This window comes from Hemiscyllium ocellatum, chromosome 22 (assembly GCF_020745735.1).
Source record: "Hemiscyllium ocellatum isolate sHemOce1 chromosome 22, sHemOce1.pat.X.cur, whole genome shotgun sequence".
Lineage (NCBI taxonomy): Eukaryota > Metazoa > Chordata > Chondrichthyes > Orectolobiformes > Hemiscylliidae > Hemiscyllium > Hemiscyllium ocellatum.
Genome location: NC_083422.1, coordinates 47,216,703 through 47,236,513, shown reverse-complemented (window position 1 = coordinate 47,236,513; position 19,811 = coordinate 47,216,703). Strand labels below are relative to the sequence as shown.

At 47.6% G+C, this 19,811-nt stretch overlaps 1 protein-coding gene across 2 annotated transcripts; it reads left to right on the top strand.

Annotated features, from left to right (window-relative positions):
• Nucleotides 1-6,612: 6,612 nt before the first annotated feature.
• Nucleotides 6,613-19,589, top strand: LOC132826329 (inositol 1,4,5-trisphosphate receptor-interacting protein). 2 transcript variants are annotated; one of them, XM_060842173.1, is made up of 2 exons: nt 6,613-6,756; nt 17,264-19,589. In XM_060842173.1, the coding sequence occupies exon 2, from the start codon at nt 17,281-17,283 to the stop codon at nt 18,967-18,969; it is 1,689 nt and encodes a 562-aa protein (XP_060698156.1). In that variant the 5' UTR covers nt 6,613-6,756; nt 17,264-17,280; the 3' UTR covers nt 18,970-19,589. The 2 variants fall into 2 exon arrangements, with proteins under 2 accessions (XP_060698156.1, XP_060698155.1); XM_060842172.1 differs by lacking the exon at nt 6,613-6,756 and adding an exon at nt 7,657-7,819.
• The last annotated feature ends 222 nt before the right edge of the window (nt 19,590-19,811 follow it).

The following is a 19,811-nucleotide window of genomic DNA, read 5'->3' as shown; positions in this document are numbered from 1 at the left end:
CATTTTAAGATGGTCAAAAATCAAATGACACCAGGTTATAGTGTGTGTGTTTGTGGGGGATGGGGGCTGTTGGGGGAGAAGAGGTTGGAGTCCTCGGCAAATCACAGCACAAAGTGCAGGAACAACATCTCATCTTCAGACTAGGCATCTTACAATCTTCTAAATGAGTTCAACACCTTCAGATTGTGAACCCACTCCCATTCCTTCCCTTTCTTTTAGCTGTGCTTGTTACATTCTCTGTCACCATGTTGTCTCTCCCCTCCCCCCAACTCCAGTGGGATTGTCTGTTCTTTCCAGGTGAAAGTGAGGAGTGCAGACACTGGAGATCAGAGTCGAAGCACAGCAGGTCAGGCAGCATCAGAGGAGCAGGAGAATCGATGAAGAGCTTATGCTCCTCAGATGCTGTCTGACTGGCTGTGCTTTTCCAGCACCACACTCTTCGAGTTAAATACACCAAGGACTCTGCCCCCACCATTCTCTGTGGTGAGGAGTTTCCAAGACTCACAACCCTCTGAGAAGAAATTCCTCCACATTTCAGTCTTAACTTAGAAAGGATGGATGCTGGGAAGTTGTTTCTGTTAGGCAGGGAGACTAGGACCCATGGGCACAGCCTTAAAATTAGAGGGGGTCAATTTAGGATGGAAATGAGACATTTCTTCAGCCAGAGAGTGGTGGGCCTGTAGAATTCATTGTCGCAGAGCACAGTGGAGGCCGTGATGTTGGGTGTCTTCAAAGCCGAGATTGATAAATTCTTGATCTCGCAAGGAATTGAGGGCTCCAGAGAGAGTGCGGGTAAGTGAAGTTGAAACACCCATCAGCCATGATTAAATGGCGGAGTGGACTCGATGGGCCGAATGGCCTTGTTTCCACTCCTATGTCTGATTGGCTTAAATTTGCACCCCTTTATTCAGAGACCATGCCCTCTGATTTTAATCTCTTGCTAAAGAGGGAATGATTCTCTCAGCACTTACTTTGTCAAGACCCTTAAGATCCTATATATTTTAATGGGATCACCTCTCTTCTAAACTCCAGTTAGCAGATTCCCAACCTGTTCAGCCTTTGCTCATAAGACAGATTCTCCATACTAGGGATCATCATAGTGAACCATCTCTGAATTGCCTCCAATGAAAATATATCTTTCTGTAAAGAGAGGGACCAAAACTAGTTCTCCAGATGTGGTCTCACCTGCACCTTGTACAGTTGCAGTAAGACTTGCCTACTTTTATATTCCAAGCCCCTCGAAATAAGAGCCTTCCTGATCCACACTGTAAGTAATCTAATCTAATCTAATTACCTGCTGCACCAGTGTGCTATCTTTCTCTGTTTCATGCACAAGGTCCTTTTGTGTTGCAGCTTTCTGGGGCTTTTCTCCATTTCAGGAATATTCTGTTCTTTTGTTCTCCCTTCCAAGATGAACAATTTCACATTTTCCCACATTTTACTCCATTTGCCAACTTTTGCTCACTTGCTTAATCTATCAATATCTCTCTATAATCTATTTGTATTCCTCTTGCAATGTGCTCTTCCCACCTATTTATGTTTTGACTGCAAATTTGGATACAGTACATTCACTTCCTTCCTCCAAGTCATTCACATGTATTGTGAACAGCCTGATCCTCACAACCCTTGATCCCATAATGATTTGAAATCTGAGATTACAAGGGAAGTTACAGTATCTGGGGTATACTCTCTGGAATGTATTTTTCAGCATACTATGGGAACAGATAGGCCAATACAGTGAGGTGATTTCTGCTCATCTCGGAGTCTAGGACCATGAGGCAGAGAGTATAGAAATCAGAGTGAGACAATTCAGGAGCACAACTTGGAAACACTTCTACACACAAGCGTGGGAGCAGTTTGAAACCCTCCTCCCAAAATCCGAACTGGTTGTTAGAACAATTGGTTATTTTCAGTCTGAGGTTGATGGATCTTTATTAACAAAAGATACTCAAGGATAGGGGGGCAAAACCAAGGTTTAGAGTCAGTCACAGAGCAGCCATGATCTCACCAGATGGAATGGTTACAACGCAGAATGATGACACTCTTCCCATTGTTTGCATTTGAATCATTTGCAACAGCACACTTTATTTTTTTTAATGGCTATGAGCGACCATTTGTTCCCACTAACTGAATAGCCTGCTTGGCTAATATCAAAGGATAGTTAAGAGTCATAAACAAAGGATACAAATGCTGTAGGAAGAACAGAAAGGAATGCAAGAGTGAATGGGGAATGGCATTTTAGATAAGGGATAACATTATGGCTGTTCTTAGGGAGATTATTCCTGGGAAGTTATTTGGGTGGAACTGAGAAATAAGAAAGGGATGATCACCTAATTGGGATTGTACTATAGACAGCGCCCCCCCCCCCCCCCCCGCCGCCAATAGTCAGCGGGAAATTGAGAAACAAATTTGTAAGGAGATCACAGTTACCTGTAAGAATAATAGGGTGGTAACGGTAGGGGATTTTAACTTTTTAAACATGGACTGGGACTGCCGTAGTGTTAAAGGTTTAGATGGAGAGAAATTTGTTAAGTGTGTACAAGAAAGTTTTCTGATTCAGTATGTGGATGATTCTACTAGAGAAGGTGCGAAACTTGACCTACTCTTGGGAAATAAGGCAGGGCAGGTGACTGAGGTGTTAGTGGGAGAGCACTTTGGGGCCAGCAACCATAATTCTATCAGTTTTAAAATAGTGATGGGAAAGGATAGACTGGACATAAAAGATAAAGTTGTAATTTGGAGGAAGGCCAATTTTGATGGTATTCGGCAAGAACTTTGAAAAGTTGACTGGAGGCAGATGTTTGCAGGTAAAGGGACAGCTGGAAGATGAGAAACCTTCAAAAATGAGATAACGAGAGTCCAGAGACTGAATGTTCCTGTTAGGGTGAAAGGAAAGGCCAGTAGGTGTAGGGCATGCTACATGACTAGAGAAATTGATGTTTTTGTTATGAAAAAACATATGTAGGTATAGACAGCAGAGATCCAGTGAATCCTCAGAAGAGTATAAAGACAGTAGTAGTATACTTAAGAGGGAAATCAGGAGGGCAAAAAAGGGATATGGGATGGCTTTGGCAAATGAAGTTAAGGAGAATCCAAAGGGATTTTATAAATACATTAAGGACAAAAGGGTAACTATGGAGAGACTAGGATCTGTCTAAGATCAGCAAGGCAACCTATGTGGGGAACTACAGAAGGTGGAGGAGGTATTAAATGAGTATTTTGCAGCAGTGTTTACTGTGGAGAAGGGTGTGGAAGATATAGAATGTGGGGAAATAGATGGTGACATCTTGAAAATTGTCCAAATTACAGAGGAGGTGGATAAATCCCCAGGACCTGATCAGGTGTCCCCTAGCTTCTGTGGGAAGCTCAGGAAGTGATTGCTGGGCCCCTTGCTGAGATATTGGTATCATCAATAGTCACAGGTGAGGTGCTGGAAGACCAGAGTTTGGCTAATGTGGTGCCACTATTTATGAAAGATGGTAAGAAAAAGCCAGGGAACTGTAGACTGGTGAGCCTGACTTTGGTGGTGGGCAAGTTTTTTTTAGATTAGATTATTTACAGTGTGGAAATAGGCAAGTTGTTGGAGGGAATCCTGGGGGACAAGCTTTACATGTATTTGGATAGGCAAGGACTGATTAGGGATAGTCAACATGACTTTATATGTGGGAAAACATGTCTCACAAACTTGACTGAGTTTTTTTTTAAAGAAGTAATGAAGAGGATTAATGAAGGCAGAGCAGTGAACATGATCCAAATGGACTTTAGTAAGGCATTTGACAAGGTCCTCCAAAGGAGACTGGCTAGCAAGATTAGATCACATGGAATACATGGAGACAAAGCCATTTGGATACAGAACTGATTTGAAGGTAGAAGACAGAGGGTAGTGGTGGAGGGTTGTTTTTCAGACTGGAAGCCTGTGACCAGGGGGGTGTCACAAGAATCGGTGACACACCACTGGTCACAGGTTTTTTGTCATTTATATAAATGATTTGGATGTGAACATAGGAGGTATATTTTGTAAGTTTGCAGAATACACCAAAATTGGAGGTGTAGGGGGAAGTGAAGAAGGTTTCGTCAAATTACTATGGGATCAGATGAGTCAATGGGCCAAGGAGTTGCAGATGGAGTTCCATTTAGATAAATTTGAGGTGCCTCATTTTGGAAAGGCACACCAGTTCAGGACTTTTACACTTAATGGTAAGGTCTTGGGGAGTGTTACTGAACAAAGAGACCTTGGAGTGCTGCAGGTTCATAGTTCCTTGAAAGTAGAGTCGCAGGTAGATGGGATAGTGAAGAAGGCATTTAGTATGCTTTCCTTTATTGGTCAGAGCATTTTGTATAGGAGTTATGAGATCAGTTGTGGCTGTACTGGACGTTGGTTAGGCCACTTTTGGAATATTGTGTACAGTTCTGGCCTCCCTCTTATTGGAAGGATGTTGTGAAACTTGAAAGCTTTACAAGGATATTGCCAGGATTGGAGGGTTTGATCTAAAGGGAGAGGCTGAATAGGTTGGGGCATCAGAAGCTAAGGGGTGACCTTATAGAGGTTTATAAAATGATGAGGAGTATGAATAGGGTAAATAGACAAGATCTTTTCCCTGCGGTTGGGGAGTTCAAAACTGGAGGGCATAGGTTTAAGGTGAGAGGGGGAAAGATTTAAAAGGGACCTGAGGGCAACGTTTTCACGCAGAGGTTGGAACATGTATGGAATGAGCTGCCAAAGGAAGTGATGGACGCTGGTACAATCACAACATTTATTTGGCATCTGGATTGGACAATAGACAATAGGTGCAGGAGTAGGCCATTCTGCCCTTCGAGCCTGCACCACCATTCATTATGATCATGGCTGATCCTCCTCAATCAGTATCCTGTTCCTGCCTTATCTCCATAACTCTTGATTCCACTATCCTTGAGAGCACTATCCAACTCTTTCTTAAACAAATCCAGAAACTGGACCTCAACTGCCCTCTGGGGCAGAGCATTCCACATAGCCACCACTCTCTGGGTGAAGAAGTTTCTCCTCATCTCTGTCCTAAATGGCCTAGTCCTTACTTTTAAGCTGTGTCCTCTGGTTCGGGACTCACCCATCAGCGGAAACATGTTTCCTGCCTCCAGACTGTCCAATCCTTTAATAATCTTATATGCCCCAATCAGATCCCCTCTCAAGCTTTTAAACTCAAGGGTATACAAGCCCAGTCACTCCAATCGTTCACCATAAGATAGTCCTGCCATTCCAGGAATTGACCTCGTGAGCCTACGCTGCACTCACTCAATAGCCAGAATGGTTGATTGGTATATGAAAAGGAAGGGTTTCAAGGGGTATGGGCCAAATGTTGGCAAATGGGACTAGATTAGTTTAGGATACCTGATCAGTATGGACAAGTTGGACCAAAGGGTCTGTTTCTGCATTGTACAACTCTGTGACTCTAAACATAGAGAATGTTGCAGAACCCCAGCAGAACAGGCAGTATCTGTGGCGAGAAATAGAGTTAGCATTTCAAGTCTGGGATGGTACTTCTTCAGAAGTACTTGCTTGACAACTCATCCACAAACATTCACCACCTCCAGCACATGATCAACAAAGTGTACCATCCACGAGGTGCACTGCAGAAGTTCCCCAAGGCTCCTTAGATACCACATTTCAAATTCATGACAATGACCATGTCGAACGACATAGGCAGCACATACTTGGGAACGCCACCACCTTTAAGTTCTGCCCCAAGCTACTCATCACGCTGACACCATGGAAGTATATCGCTGTTCCTTCACTGTCACTGGGTCAAAATCTGGGAACTCCCTGCCAACATCATTGTGGGCCTACAGTGTTGGGAAAAAGCAGCCTTCTCAAGGGGGCGACTAGGGATGGGCAATACTGACTCAGCCAGTGATAACCAGATCCCACTGCCCAAACTAATTTACTAGCTGGACAGTCTCGTGAAATTCCTTGCTAGAGGTGACAAGATCTGTGGGAAGTCAACTGCATCACGTGAAATAAGGATGAGAATTTTAAGATCAGGAGATTGCCAGACGGGAAGCTAGAGTTGGTCAGTAAGCATTGGGGATGGTAGCAGAATAGGACTTAGTGCTAGTTTAAGATGGATTTTGGTTTGGTTTTGGACAATTTGGGGGATGTTGAAGTTTAAAGAGAGAGAGAGAGCAGTCAGGACATATGATTGGACTGGGACTAGGTTAATGTGGGATATCTGGTTTGCATGGGCGAGTTGGACCGAAGGGTCTGTTTCAGCGCTGTACATCTCTATGACTCTGGAGGCAAGAAAGACAAAAGCGAGAGGTTTAGCAGCCAATGACCTGGGGTGTGGGCTATAAAGAGGGTAATAATGTTAATCTGGATGTAGGACTCCTTAATGATGGAGAGGATGTGAGGCAGAGCTAAGCCAAGGGTATGGGGAGGGAACTATTCTCCCTGGGCCCCCTCACTCTAAGTATCAAATCGACTTTGAATCCCAACCATTGCCTACTTTGGAATAACTTTGACCCCGGGTGTTGAGACCGTTTGAGTTTCCCAGGGGTCACAGTTCAAACACACAGTCTCTGCCTCTCTCTCTCTCTCTGGTTTTGGTGATCAAGACAGAAGCTGCAGGAAATGAGTAAAGTGGGGGGTGGGGGTGAGATTGAGAACCGGCTGCGAGCGAAGAAAGAGGAAGGAACTCGACTAACAGCAAACCTGGCTCACTCTCTGCCCCCTTCCCCAACCCCTCGCTGTCTGGTCCCGTGGAGGTCGGCTACAGCCCGGAGGTGAGTGGCTCTGAGCCAGGCACTAACTGGAAGCTGTACCCACTGACTCGCTTTGTGTCCTGGCTCCTGTTCTCTCTCTCTCCCGGGTCGGCAGTTTGAAACTCTGGCGATGATGGGAGTTTAAGACTTGCCCAGTCTCTCTGTCAGTCCGTTAGCCAAGATGCTCGGTGTGGGCAAGGGAATGGGAAGAGTTAAGACAGTCCGCACTCAGAAAGGGAGTGATTTTAAGCTGGTCCTGGTTAGTGCTTTGTTTAAAAGTACGGTTTTTAAAAGGAGAATTTAAAGTACAGGTCCTAGCGAAACGGAATTTACCAGGAGCAGAAACTCGCTGAGATCGCGTAGAAAGTGTGTGTGTGTGTGTGTGTGGGGGGGGGGGGGGGGGGGGTGGATTGGGGACTGAGTGAATGAATAAGAGAGTGTGTGAGAGGGTGAAATAATGAGAGTGTGAAGTAGTGAGAGTGGGAGAACATGTGGGTCTGAGTTAGTGAGAGTAATGGCGTCTGCGACAAACCAGTTTGCATTAATATAGCAACCCGGGATATTTTACTGTGGTAAAGGTTCTATATTAATACAGTGGTTGCTTGGGTATAAATTCTTCCTCATTTAACTTTGAATGTTCTGGAATTATTGTAATCTCATTCACCCAGTCCGACACACAGTCTCTGACTTGGGGGAGATATCAAGTAGAAACTTAAAATATTGTGTACTATTATTGTGTAATTCATAACACCATATTCCTCAACACTATTCACTTTCTCCCCATAACCCTCAATCCTTACCCTCTCCAGAAACATCTATTTTTCCTGCCTCCTAATGGCCTTCTCTGGGAGTTCCTTGGAGATCCTGCTTAGTCTGTGCTTCTTCATTTATATAGCACCTGTCCTATCTACATTCCAAGGAAGTTCAATGGGAGAACAAACAGGCAGAATCAGGTGAAGGAGAGGGTCTAAAAACAGGTGTGTGAAGGTTTGGCTGTAGAGGTTGATTTTACGGGTCTTCAAGGGTCTGAAGAAACCATCAATGTTGAAAGTGGACTTTGAACCCACCTTCCTCAGAGTCCAAGGTAAGATGCTGGGGCCCAGCCACAGCTAACACACAAACTGCTTCCCTCTGGTGTTAGTTAAAACCCAGCAGAGTTTCAGATGACCTCAACTTTACGAAGGCAGAATGTTAGATACGAAGGTAGAATGTTAGAGGGTTAGAATTGTCAAGTCTAGAGGTAATAAAGATGTGAATGGAGGTTTCAGCAGCTGATGATGTAGAGTCAGGTGATTTTCTGAAATTGGAGATAGGGTGATCTTAATGATGATAGGGACACGGGTTTTGGATATTAAGACAAAATGCAAAAAAGTTTGGTTTAGTCCCATGTGGGCTCATAGAATGCCAACAGTGTGGAAATAGGCCCTTCAGCCCAACAAGGCCATGCTAACCCTCTGAAGAGTATCCCACCCAAACCTATTCCTCTACATTTAACCCTGACTAGTGCACCTAACCAACACAGCCCTGAACACTATGGGTAATTTAGCACGGCCAATTCACCTGACCTGCATGTCTTTGGACAGCGGAAGGAAGCCGGAGTACCCGGAGAAAATCCACACAGATAATATGCAAATTTCACACAGACAGTCGCCCAAGGCTGGAATCGAACCCAGGCCCCTGGTGCTGTGAGGCAGTAGTGCCATCCACTGAGCCACCGTGCCACCCCTTGTTGACAGTATTGTGCATATTCCTACACTAATACTTTTTTTTTGTCTCACTTTCTCTTTGGTCTGTCCATATCAATTCTTCTAAGTCATAGCTCCTCAGAATCATGAACTGACTCTATTGGAAGTTGACAGCTGCATGTTGCATTTCTATTTTTCTACTCTGGCCTGTTACACTTGATGACCTTTGTTATGCTTTGCTGTCTCTCTCTCTCTCTCTCTCTCTCTCTCCCCAGTTCCTGCCTTTAGTCCCTCCTTCACCAGTTCTGAAATGACTGGCTCATTTCAGAGGGTTGGCTGTTGTGGAGCTGCAAGGACTGGAACAGTAGGGGATTCCCACAGCCTACCTTCACTGTTAAAAATCACACAACACCAGGTTATGGTTCAACAGGTTTATTTGGAAGCACTGTTTCGGAGCGCTGCTCCTTCATCAGGTGATTACGCTTGGTCCACCATCAGGTGTCCACAACCCCTGGCATCTCCAAATCATGACAACCCTCCCTGTCTCAGCTTGATGACAAGTCATATCGAGGTATATCGGAGCTTTGTTTGTTTGGGGCCTGTAGCTGTTCAGCTCAGCCACCTCCTAATATTGAAAAGGGAGACGGAGACACATTTCCCCTTGTGAAATGAATTGTTTTTTCTGTACTTGCTGTGAATACAGATCCTGGGGTGGAAAGTGTGTAATTGTCCCACAGCCCACACAGTCCTCCTCCAGCTTTGTGCTGCTGTAGCTAAGGTGCAAGGTCTTGTGATGCAGGGGGTAGTGTCCGTGCCTTTGAACCACAAATGTCTGGGATCGAGTCCCACTTCGTGATTGACAGTCGAGGAAGTTGTGTTCATAACATGGCAAGACAGACCAGCTCCTGGCAGGCATTAGCACTTGGAGAGTTACCATCTGGCTGAAGGCAATGGTAAATCACTTTACCAAACATAATCATGGGCCAACATAAATCAAAATGGAGTCTGTGATCGCTAATGCACTCCCAGAGCATGTTACATGAAGAGAAGGAGAGATCTAAAGCACTGATGTGAGTAAGGATGCCTCTGAGCACTCTGTCACCACAATCAAGTTAATAGTGACTGTCCTTTCTGTAGCGCAGAGGAACAATTATCCTCAGAATCCAGTCTGACGTGGTTACATTCCAGATGGGGCTGTTCACAGACTGGAAGACAGTAATGGTTAGACAGGATACCTTGTCATTTAATATCTACTGTTACAGGAGACACTGATAATGAAGTTATTCACCGGTCACAATGATCAGTCTCTTTCAATGAGTCAGACCCAGATACGAGGTGAGGAACACCCCCCCTTCCCCAGTATGACAAATTCTTAGGAACTTTTGGTTCACTCTGGGCTGTGGGTGTTGCTTGCTGGGCCAGTGTTTATAGCTCATCCCTAATTGCCCTTGAGAAGGCAGTGCTTCCACAAACCACTGCAGTCCTTGTGGCCCCACAATGCCCTTAGAAAGGGAGTTCCAGGATTTTGACCCAGCGACACTGAAGGAACAGCGATATATTTCCAAGTCAGGTTGGTGAGTTGCTTGGAGGGGAACCTGCTAGTGTTGGTGTTCCCATGTTCTGGATCAGTGGTGCTGGAAGAGCACAGCAGCTCAGGCAGCATCCAACGAGCAGCGAAATCGACGTTTCGGGCAAAAGCCCTTCATCAGGTCTACTGCCCTTATCTTTCTAGATGGTAGAGGTTGCAGGTTTGGGAAGTGCAGTCAAACTGTGAGTTGTTGCATTGCATCTGGTAGATTGTATCGAATGCTGCTGCTGTTTGCTATTATTGAAGGGAATACAGTTGAAGGTGTTAGATGGGAGGGCACTGAAGAAGCTGCTTTGTCCTGGGTAGTATGGGGCTTTTTGAATGTTGTTGGAACTGCACTTACCCACTCAAGAGGGGAGTATTCTTTCAGATGTCTGACCTGTGCGTTCTTGATGGTGGACAGGAAATCAAGAGGTGAGGTACTCACTGCAGGATTGCCAGCCTGTGCTTTTGTCCATTGTGCTTATATGGCCGATCCAGTTCAACTTCAAACAAATGATTTGATTAAACCTTTAGTCACTAATCAAAACAGTTTTTTGTGTGACCTTGACATCGAACTATGGTTGGAGTTCTTCCTGTGAGGTATCTTCAGATCTATCACCATCAATGCACAGGATAGTGTTGACTTCAGAGAGAGCCTCAATTCCAGCTCAAGATGTTGATTTCAGGAACAGAGATGACTGATACACAATCAGACCCAGGTTTGGAATGGGGTGGAGGTGAAATACCAGAGAAGGGAGTGAGGTTTTGGATCAAAGACCCAAAAAACCCTCCCCCTTTACCACCACCACCTTCCCCCTTCTACCGCCCACAGCCAGTTCTGAGGGTAACCACTTCACTGGAGGCATCAGCTCAGTCACCCATTGCAATGACCTCTGGATGTAAAAACAGAAAACTTTCTTTCAAACAACCTCTGTCACTGAGATCAGAATAAAACCACCAGGAAAGTATTGAAAAACCCAGTATTATTATTAGCAGCAGCTGTTAATGAAATACTGCTGCTTTAATTAAGCCACTTCCAAACTCTACCTCTTATAGTCTGTGACATGAGCGGAGTGTCAGTACTGAGGGAGCCCTGCACTGTCGGAGTGTCAGTACTGAGGGAGCCCTGCACTGTCGGAGTGTCAGTACTGAGGGAGCCCTGCACTGTCGGAGTGTCAGTACTGAGGGAGCCCTGCACTGTCGGAGTGTCAGTACTGAGGGGGCCCTGCACTGTCGGAGTGTCAGTACTGAGGGAGCCCTGCACTGTCGGAGTGTCAGTACTGAGGGAGCCCTGCACTGTCGGAGTGTCAGTACTGAGGGAACCCTGCACTGTCGGAGTGTCAGTACTGAGAGAGCCCTGCACTGTCAGAGAGTCAGTACTGAGGGAGTGCCGCACTGTCAGAGGGTCAGTACTGAGGGAACCCTGCACTGTCAGAGGGTCAGTACTGAGGGAGCCCTGCACTGTCAGAGGGTCGGTACAGAGGGAGTGCTGCAGGCACTGTTGTAGGGTCAGTATTGAGGGAATGCTGCACCATTGGAGGGTCAGTACTGAGGGAGTACTGCACTGTCGCAGGCTCAGTACTGAGGGAGTGCAACACAGTCACAGGGCAGGACTGAGGGAATGCTGCACTATCGGAGGGTTAGTACTGAGGAAGTGCTACACTGTCAGATGGTCAGTACTGAGGGAATGCTGCATTGTTGAAGGATCAATACTGAGGGAATGCCACACCGCCAGTGTGTCAGTACTGATGGAGTGCTGCATTATCAGAAGACCAGTACTGACAGAATGCTACAATGTTGCAGGGTCTGTGCTGAGGAAGATCCACGCTATTGGAGGATTAGTACTGAGGGAGTGTTGCTCTATTGGAGCGTCAATACTAAGGGAGTGCTGCACTTGGGATTTGGGTGTCGTGGGACATGAGCTACCATAAGATATAATGCAGGTACTGCAAGTAATTAGGAAAGTAAATGGACTGTTACTGTTCATTGTAAGGGGAATAGAAAATGAAAGTAGGAATGCTTTACTACAGTACTGAGGGGGCCCTGCACTGTCGGAGTGTCAGTACTGAGGGGGCCCTGCACTGTCGGAGTGTCAGTACTGAGGGAGCCCTGCACTGTCGGAGTGTCAGTACTGAGGGAGCCCTGCACTGTCGGAGTGTCAGTACTGAGGGGGCCCTGCACTGTCGGAGTGTCAGTACTGAGGGGGCCCTGCACTGTCGGAGTGTCAGTACTGAGGGGGCCCTGCACTGTCGGAGTGTCAGTACTGAGGGGGCCCTGCACTGTCGGAGTGTCAGTACTGAGGGGGCCCTGCACTGTCGGAGTGTCAGTACTGAGGAGGCCCTGCACTGTCGGAGTGTCAGTACTGAGGGAGCCCTGCACTGTCGGAGTGTCAGTACTGAGGGAGCCCTGCACTGTCGGAGTGTCAGTACTGAGGGGGCCCTGCACTGTCGGAGTGTCAGTACTGAGGAGGCCCTGCACTGTCGGAGTGTCAGTACTGAGGGAGCCCTGCACTGTCGGAGTGTCAGTACTGAGGGAGCCCTGCACTGTCAGAGGGTCAGTACTGAGGGAACCCTGCACTGTCGGATTGTCAGTACTGAGGGAGCCCTGCACTGTTGGAGGGTCAGTACTGAGGGAGTGTTGCACTGTCAGAGAGTGTAAAGGTTAGCAAAGTACTGGCATGGATAGTGGATTGACTTGCTACAGAAGGTAGAGAGTGGGGATAAAAGGCTCTTTTTCAGGATGGCAGCCAATGACTAGTGAAGTCCTGTGGGGGTCCATGTTTCGACCACAGCTACTTACATTACACATTAACGATCTGGATGAAGGAACTGAGGGCATTGTTACTAATGCTGCAGATGAGACAAAGATAGGTGAAGTCGTGTTGAGGAAGCAGAGAGGCTGGAGAAGGACTTGGACATACTAGGAGAGTGACAAGGAAGTGGGAGATGGAATACCATGTGGAAAAATATGAATTTACACTAATGTAGGAAGAATAGAGGCGTAGACTATTTTCTAAAGAGGGAGTGGATTTGAGAATCTGAAGCACAAAGGAACTCATGAGCCCTAGTTAGGATTCTTTTAAGATTACCATTTAGGTTCAGTTGGCTGTTAGGAGGGCAAATGCAAGTTTGGCATTCATTTCAAGAGGATGTGTTGGGATCTTGGTTTGATTCCAGCTTCGGGCTGTGTGGTGTTTGCACACACTCCCCGTGTCTGCGTGGGTTTCATCTGAGTGCTCGGGTTTCTTCCCACAGTCCAAAGATGTGCAGGTCAGGTGAATTGGCCATGTTAAATTGCCCGTAGTGTTCAGGGATGTGTAGGTTAGGTGCATTAGTCAGGGGTAGATGTCAAGAAATAGCCCAGGGTCTGGGTGGGTTACTCTTCGGAGGTTCTGTGTGGACTTGTTGGACCAAATAGCTTGTTTCTTCACTGTAGGGAGTCTATGATCTATGATCTAAGAACAGAGATGTGCAGCTGAGGCTATGCAAGGCTCTGGTCAGACCACATTTAGAATATTGTGGGCAGTTTTGGGCCCCCTGCCTAAGGAAGAATGTGCTGATGTTGAACAGGATCCACAAGAGGTTTACAGAAATGAGCCAAGGGACAAAGGGCTGGTCTTATGAGGAGCGGTTGAGGACTCTGAGTCTATACTCAGTAGAGTTCAGGAAGATGAAGGAGGATTTGATTGAAACTGAGAGGCCTGGAAAGAGTGGACTTGGAGAAGGTATTTCCACTGGTTGGAGAGGCTAGGAGCCGAGGGCATAATCTCAGAGTGAAGGCATGACCCTTTAGAAATGAGATGAGGAGGAATTTCTTTAGCCAGAGGATGGTAATTCTGGAACTCATTGCCACAGAAAGCTGTGGAGACCAAGGTAGTGAGTGTATTTAAGACAGAGATAGATAGGTTCTTGATTAGTAAGGGAATCAAGGGTTATGGGAGAAGGCAAGAAAATGGGTTTGAGAAACATATCAGCCATGATTGAATGGCAGAGCAGATTCAATGGGCTGAATGGCCTAATTCAGCTCCTATGTCCTATGGTCTTATGGTCCTACCAGACCTTAGGGCTGCTGTCTCAATCGAGAGAGAGAGAGAGAGAGAGAGAGAGAGAGAGAAACTGGATGTAAGTTAGCTCGCTGAGCTGAAAGGTTTGTTTTCAGACATTTCGTCACCAAACTTAGTAACATCATCAGTGAGCCTCTGGTGAAGCACTGGTGTTATGGCCTGCTTTCTATTTATGTGTTTGGGGGTCCTTGGGTTGGTGATGTCATTTCCTGTTCTTTTACTCAGTGGGTGACAGATGGGATCCAAATCAATGTTCTTGTTAATAGAGTTCCAGTTGGAATGCCATGCTTCTAGGAATTCTTGTGCGTGGCTCTGTTTGACTTGTCCTAGGATGGATGTGTTGTCCCAGTCGAAGTGGTATCCTTCCTCATCTGTATGTAAGGATACTAGTGAGAGAGGGTCATGTATTTTTGCGGCTAGTTGATATTCATGTATCCTGGCGGCTAGTTTTCTGCCTGTTTGTCCAATGTAGTGTTTGTTACAGTTCTTGCAAGGTATTTTGTAGATGACGTTTGTTTTGCTTGTTGGCTGTAATCTGGTCTTTTAAGTCCGTTAGCTGCTGTTTTTGTGTGTTGGTGCATTTGTGAGAGAAAACTGATGGGAGTTTGATTGGAGGATCATTACACCTCAGGTGAGGAGAGTGGTTGAGAAGGACAGGTCTTTGTGGTAACCTCAGCCAGTTGTGGAAATGGTCCCCATGCAGTTGGCATCACTCTACATTGCAATATAGCCATCTAGCCAACTGAGCTAATACAGGGCATTAGTGAGACAACATCTGCAGTGTTGTGTACAGTTTTGGTGGCCTTAATTAAGAAGGGATAGAAGTGGTGTAGACGGTTCACAGAAGAACTATGAGGGGTAAGGTTCTTCTATCAGGAAATGTTGGACACACTGGGCGAGTTACATTTGGAACTTGGAAAGATGACAGTTGATCTTTATTGTATCATGTAACACCATGAAGGGACCTGGCAGGGATGATGCTGGGAGGTTGTATCCCTGTGTGGGAGAGACTAGAACTAGGGAGCACAGTTTAAAAAATAAGAGGTCTCCCTTTTAGAGGACGATGAGGAAAATTTTTGTTTCTCTCAGGAGGTTGTGAGTCAGAGAGCAGTGGAGGCAGGATCATTGAACACCTTTATGGCAACGAGCGATAAATTCTTGATGGAGTCAAAGATTATTGGGGGCAGGTGGAAATCACATCATGCATGATTTTATTGAATGGCAGAGCGAAGTAGAGGGGTTGAATGGCCTTGATTAGATTAGATTACTTACAGTGTGGAAACAGGCCCTTCGGCCCAACAAGTCCACACCGACCCGCCAAAGCGCAACCCACCCATACCCCTACATTTACCCCTTACCCAACACTACGGGCAATTTAGCATGGCCAATTCACCTGACCCGCACATCTTTGTGTCTGTGGGAGGAAACCGGAGCACCCGGAGGAAACCCACGCAGACACGGGGAGAACGTGCAAACTCCACACAGTCTGTCGCCTGAGTCGGGAATTGAACCCAGGTCTCAGGTGCTGTGAGGCAGCAGTGCTAACCACTGTGCCACCGTGCCGCCTACTTCTACTGACTCATATGTGTATATTCAGAATCAGAGCAGAGAACTTGCTGGAGGGTCTCAACATTCCCTTTGGACTTAATGGACTTGCTGCAGGTACCATGGGTCAAAATAAACTGTCACCTGCTATCTAACTGACGTATCCCTCCCTCTCTCTGGGTCATCCTAAAGCTCAATGGCACTTCCCTCCATTGATCCTCAGCCCCACACCCATTCCCCCATGATCATCCATTAATTCCACTCTCTCTCCACCCTGTGTCCTGAGTCTGCTTGAGCTGCACACTGTCACCCATTCAACATTCAACATTCATTATCCATGGAATAGAAAATAGTTGATGGGAGACTATTTAGGGCTATGGCATAAGGACAGGGAGTTGGGGAAGGGATGGTGATGTGGAGCAAATTGGACAGACTGTTTTCAAAGCGACACCACGGACACAATGGGCTTCCTCTGTGCTATATCATTCCAGAATGTAGAAGGATTATAAATAAATGCACGCTTTCGGTTTGGTCCTGTGTCTTTCCTTGTAACTGATCTCGTATTTTCCCCTTTGTACGGTCCTATGTTTTCCCCCATGTACGGTCCTGTGTTTTCCCCCATGTATGGTCGTGTGTTTGGTCCTTTGTTTTCCACTATGTTTGGTCCAGTGTTTGGTCCTGTGTTTCCCCTTGTGTTTGTCCTGTGTCTGATTTATTGTTTGATCCTCTGTTTTCCCCGCACTGCTTGATTCTACCTCCTGCTGAAGATTCACAACCTCATCACCCGTGAACCCCGCACCACTCGATTCTACCTCCTATTGAAGTTTCACCGCAAGAAGTACAAAACCTGCGGCCCCCCCCCCGCCCTGTCCCCCCGTCCAAGGCCCTAAAGGATCCTTCCACATCCAACAGAAATTTACCTGTACTTCCAAAATGTCATCTACTGTATCCATTGCACTCCACGTAGTCTCCTCTAGAGCGGGGAGACAGGACGGCAACTTGCGGATCGTTTCAGAGAATATCTCTGGGACACCCGTACCCACCAACTCCACTGCCCCGTAACTGAACACCAAATCCCCCTCCCACTCTGTCAAGGACATGCAGGTCCTGGGCCTCCTCCATTGATTAACTCTAACCACCTGATGCCTGGAGGAAGAATGCCTCATCTCCTGCCTTGGGGCCATGCAACTGCACGGGATTAATGTAGATTTCACCAGTTTCCTCATTTCACCTCCTCTACCTTATTCCAGTCCCAAGCCTCCACTCAGCACCACCCTCCTGACCTGTCCATCGTCTTTCCCATTGATCCACCCTCCTCTCTCTGACCTATCACCTTCTCCCCCACCCCCATCTACTTATCACACTCAGCTACTTTCACCCCTAGCCCCACCCCCCATCCCATTTATCTTTCAATGCTCCGGCCCACGAGCCTCATTCCTGATGAAGGGCTTATGCCCAAAATGTCAATTCTCCTGCTCCTCAGATGCTGCCTGAGCGGCTGTGCTTTTCCAGCACCACACTCTCGCCTCTGTTTTCCCCTACGTTTGCCCTGTGTCTAATTCCTTATTTAGTCCAGGATGGGTTCAGGATGTTCCTTTTCCATGTTTGCATGCCTTTTGTTTTTCCCAGTGGATTCTCATGGTGATTTCTCTCTCTCGTTCCCAGTGCAGAGTTGGGTGGCCATGCCGGTTGGGATCTTAACCGTGTGCCTGGTCATGGCAGTCACGGTGATCAATCAGCCATTCACCTTCCAGGAGGCCAGGTGGAACGGAGAGCAGCAGCAGGAGCTGGAGAGCCTGAGGCGGATGAAGGAGCGTGAGGAACATCTTCAAGCTGAGATGCAGAGGCTGGAGAAGGAGTTGGCAGAGTCGCCTCCAGGGGAGTTGGGATTGGAGTCTGGAGGGGAGCCAGGGAAGGGGCAGGAGTACGGCTGGAGCCTGTGGAGTGCTCTCTCTGTGGCTGCATTCCTTTTTTTGGAGGTCTGGAGACAGGACACAGAGCCGCGGTGTCTGCAGGAAGTGGCGGACGAGGACGAAGACTCTGGTGCCATTGGGGAGGCGTGGTGGTGTGCTGCCCTCCCAGACCATCGGGCTCTGGTCCGCTTCTACGACAAGTGTGTCCGCGTTCCCGGTGCCGAGTTGTCCAGGATCAAGGAGCTGGTGGAGGGGTGTGCGGATGATTTGTTGGAGGCCTTGAGGAGTGTGTGTAACCGGGACCTGGACATGGAGGTGGAGGAATGCATTGGTATTGGGAGTCTGTATGAGAACTGGAGGGTCAGGAGACCCTTGGTGTGTGACCTGATTGTACCCTTCACTCCCCCAGAGCCTTACCGGTTCGGAGCGGAGGTAGTGTGCTCTGGAGGGGGGTTTGGGATGGCTTCAGGGTGCAGGGTCCCTGGGGAGTTTGGCTCTGGGATGGTCCGTGTCATCAATCCTGGAGAGAACCCGTGCAGCTGTGTCTGTGGCCGGACGCAGCTGGGGGAGGACATGCTGTGCCTGGTGCATGGTGAGAACGCCCTGGAGGCCACTCTGCCAGGCTCCACTCAGAAAGACAAGCTGCTGTGGGCTGCCACTGCTCCCTACATGGGCAAGACTCAGGTCACCCAGTGGTTCCAGAGGGCCCTGACCAAAGCCTGGGCTAAGATCTCACACAAGTACGACTTTGATCTTTCCTTCCGGGATCTGGAGAGGCCTGGAGCACTGAGGATAAGATTTCGCTCGGGGAAAACCGTGCATTTCAGCCTGCTCCCGGTGGTGGAGTTTGAAAACTCTGATGTTTACTTTATGCCCCTAATGGGCAGTGATGTGCCCTTTGGCACCGTCCATTCCAATGACACAGCTTGGCCCTTTACGTTCGCTGTCTACGAGAAGCGTTTCCTCAAGATGATGGCGAAGAAGCTTCCGGAAAGTTCTTGCCACCTGATGTGTCTGCAAATAGTCTCGTTTCTCCACGAGAAACAGTGCAATCTGACGGGGGCCAGCGGTCTCAGCCAGTACCACTTCAAAACTGCCCTCCTGCACCAGATGAACAGCCAAGCCCCAGGAGCATGGCACCACTCGTGCCTTCAGCACCGGCTCAGGGACCTGCTGCGGTACCTGGACAAGGCTCTGCTGGAGAAACGCCTGAACCATTTCATGATTGGCAACGTGGCCTACCTCCCTGACTTGGACATCCCAGAGGCCTTCCGCTCCGCTGAGCCCCTCAACCTGTTCCGTAGTTTTGTAACGCACCGCGCCTCCTACCGCAAGGCGCGTTGGACCTGGACCGAGATGCTGAGGAACACGGCGGTCCTAGTTCAGGAATACAGTCTGAAAAATCCCAGCCAGGATGGAATCAGAGCAAGACACAATACCGCAGCGGAGCCCAGCTAACCAGAGAGATCATTGGGGGGGGTGGGTAGATCACTCTCCCATGGAACAGAAGGGGCAGTTTTGGGCCAAATCAAGCAGGGAAGGCAAACACAGGAGAGACTGATCATCCATGATGGACCTTTACCTCAGGGAGACTGGGGATGCAGACTGCTCCTGAGAAACAGTGAGCAAGAGAGTGACAGACAGACATACCTCTACTGAGAGGGAAGGTCTCTTGACTGAAGAGACTGGGAGACTGGCTCCTATAATTTTGTTTAATCAGCTTGTTCAGACCTATTGTAATACACCACCAGGACAAGGGGTGGATGTGAACCCTGACCTTCTGAGCTGTAGATAGGGACAATCCATCCCCATGCTACACGAGCCCAAACTCCTGCACACTGAACTGGCACAGCTGGCTAGCTCACCAACACTGGCAGCTCAGAGCCAGTTACCTGCTGCAACTGTTGGATTTGTCAAAGTAGAGTCTATTTTGTTTTAAATGTATGTTGCTTACCAGATAAGAATAAATATCACTGCTGAGCAGCTTCAATTTGTAAAACTAGTTCTACCTTAAAACAAAGGCAGACTGGATCAAAGTTGGTGCAGCCTTACAAGTACAGATCCCATCATCCTATCGATGTCCTCAGTTGTCAGGAGTGTGGTGCTGGGAAAGCACAGCAGGCCAGGCAGCATCTGAGGAGCAGGAGAATCGATGTTTCAGGCATAAGCCCTTCATCAGAAATCATACCCGAAATGTCGATTCTCCTGCTCCTCAGATGCTGCCTGACCTGTGCTTTTCCAGTAAAAAGTGAGGTCTGCAGATGCTGGAGATCAGAGCTGAAAATGTGTTGCTGGTTAAA

Coding starts and splice junctions, on each gene's coding strand:
- LOC132826329 (XM_060842172.1), top strand. CDS start 7,777: ATGTTGAAAGTGGACTTTGAACCCACCTTCCTCAGAGTCCAAG. Junction 7,820..17,263: donor CACCTTCCTCAGAGTCCAAG/GTAAGATGCTGG, acceptor TCTCGTTCCCAG/TGCAGAGTTGGGTGGCCATG.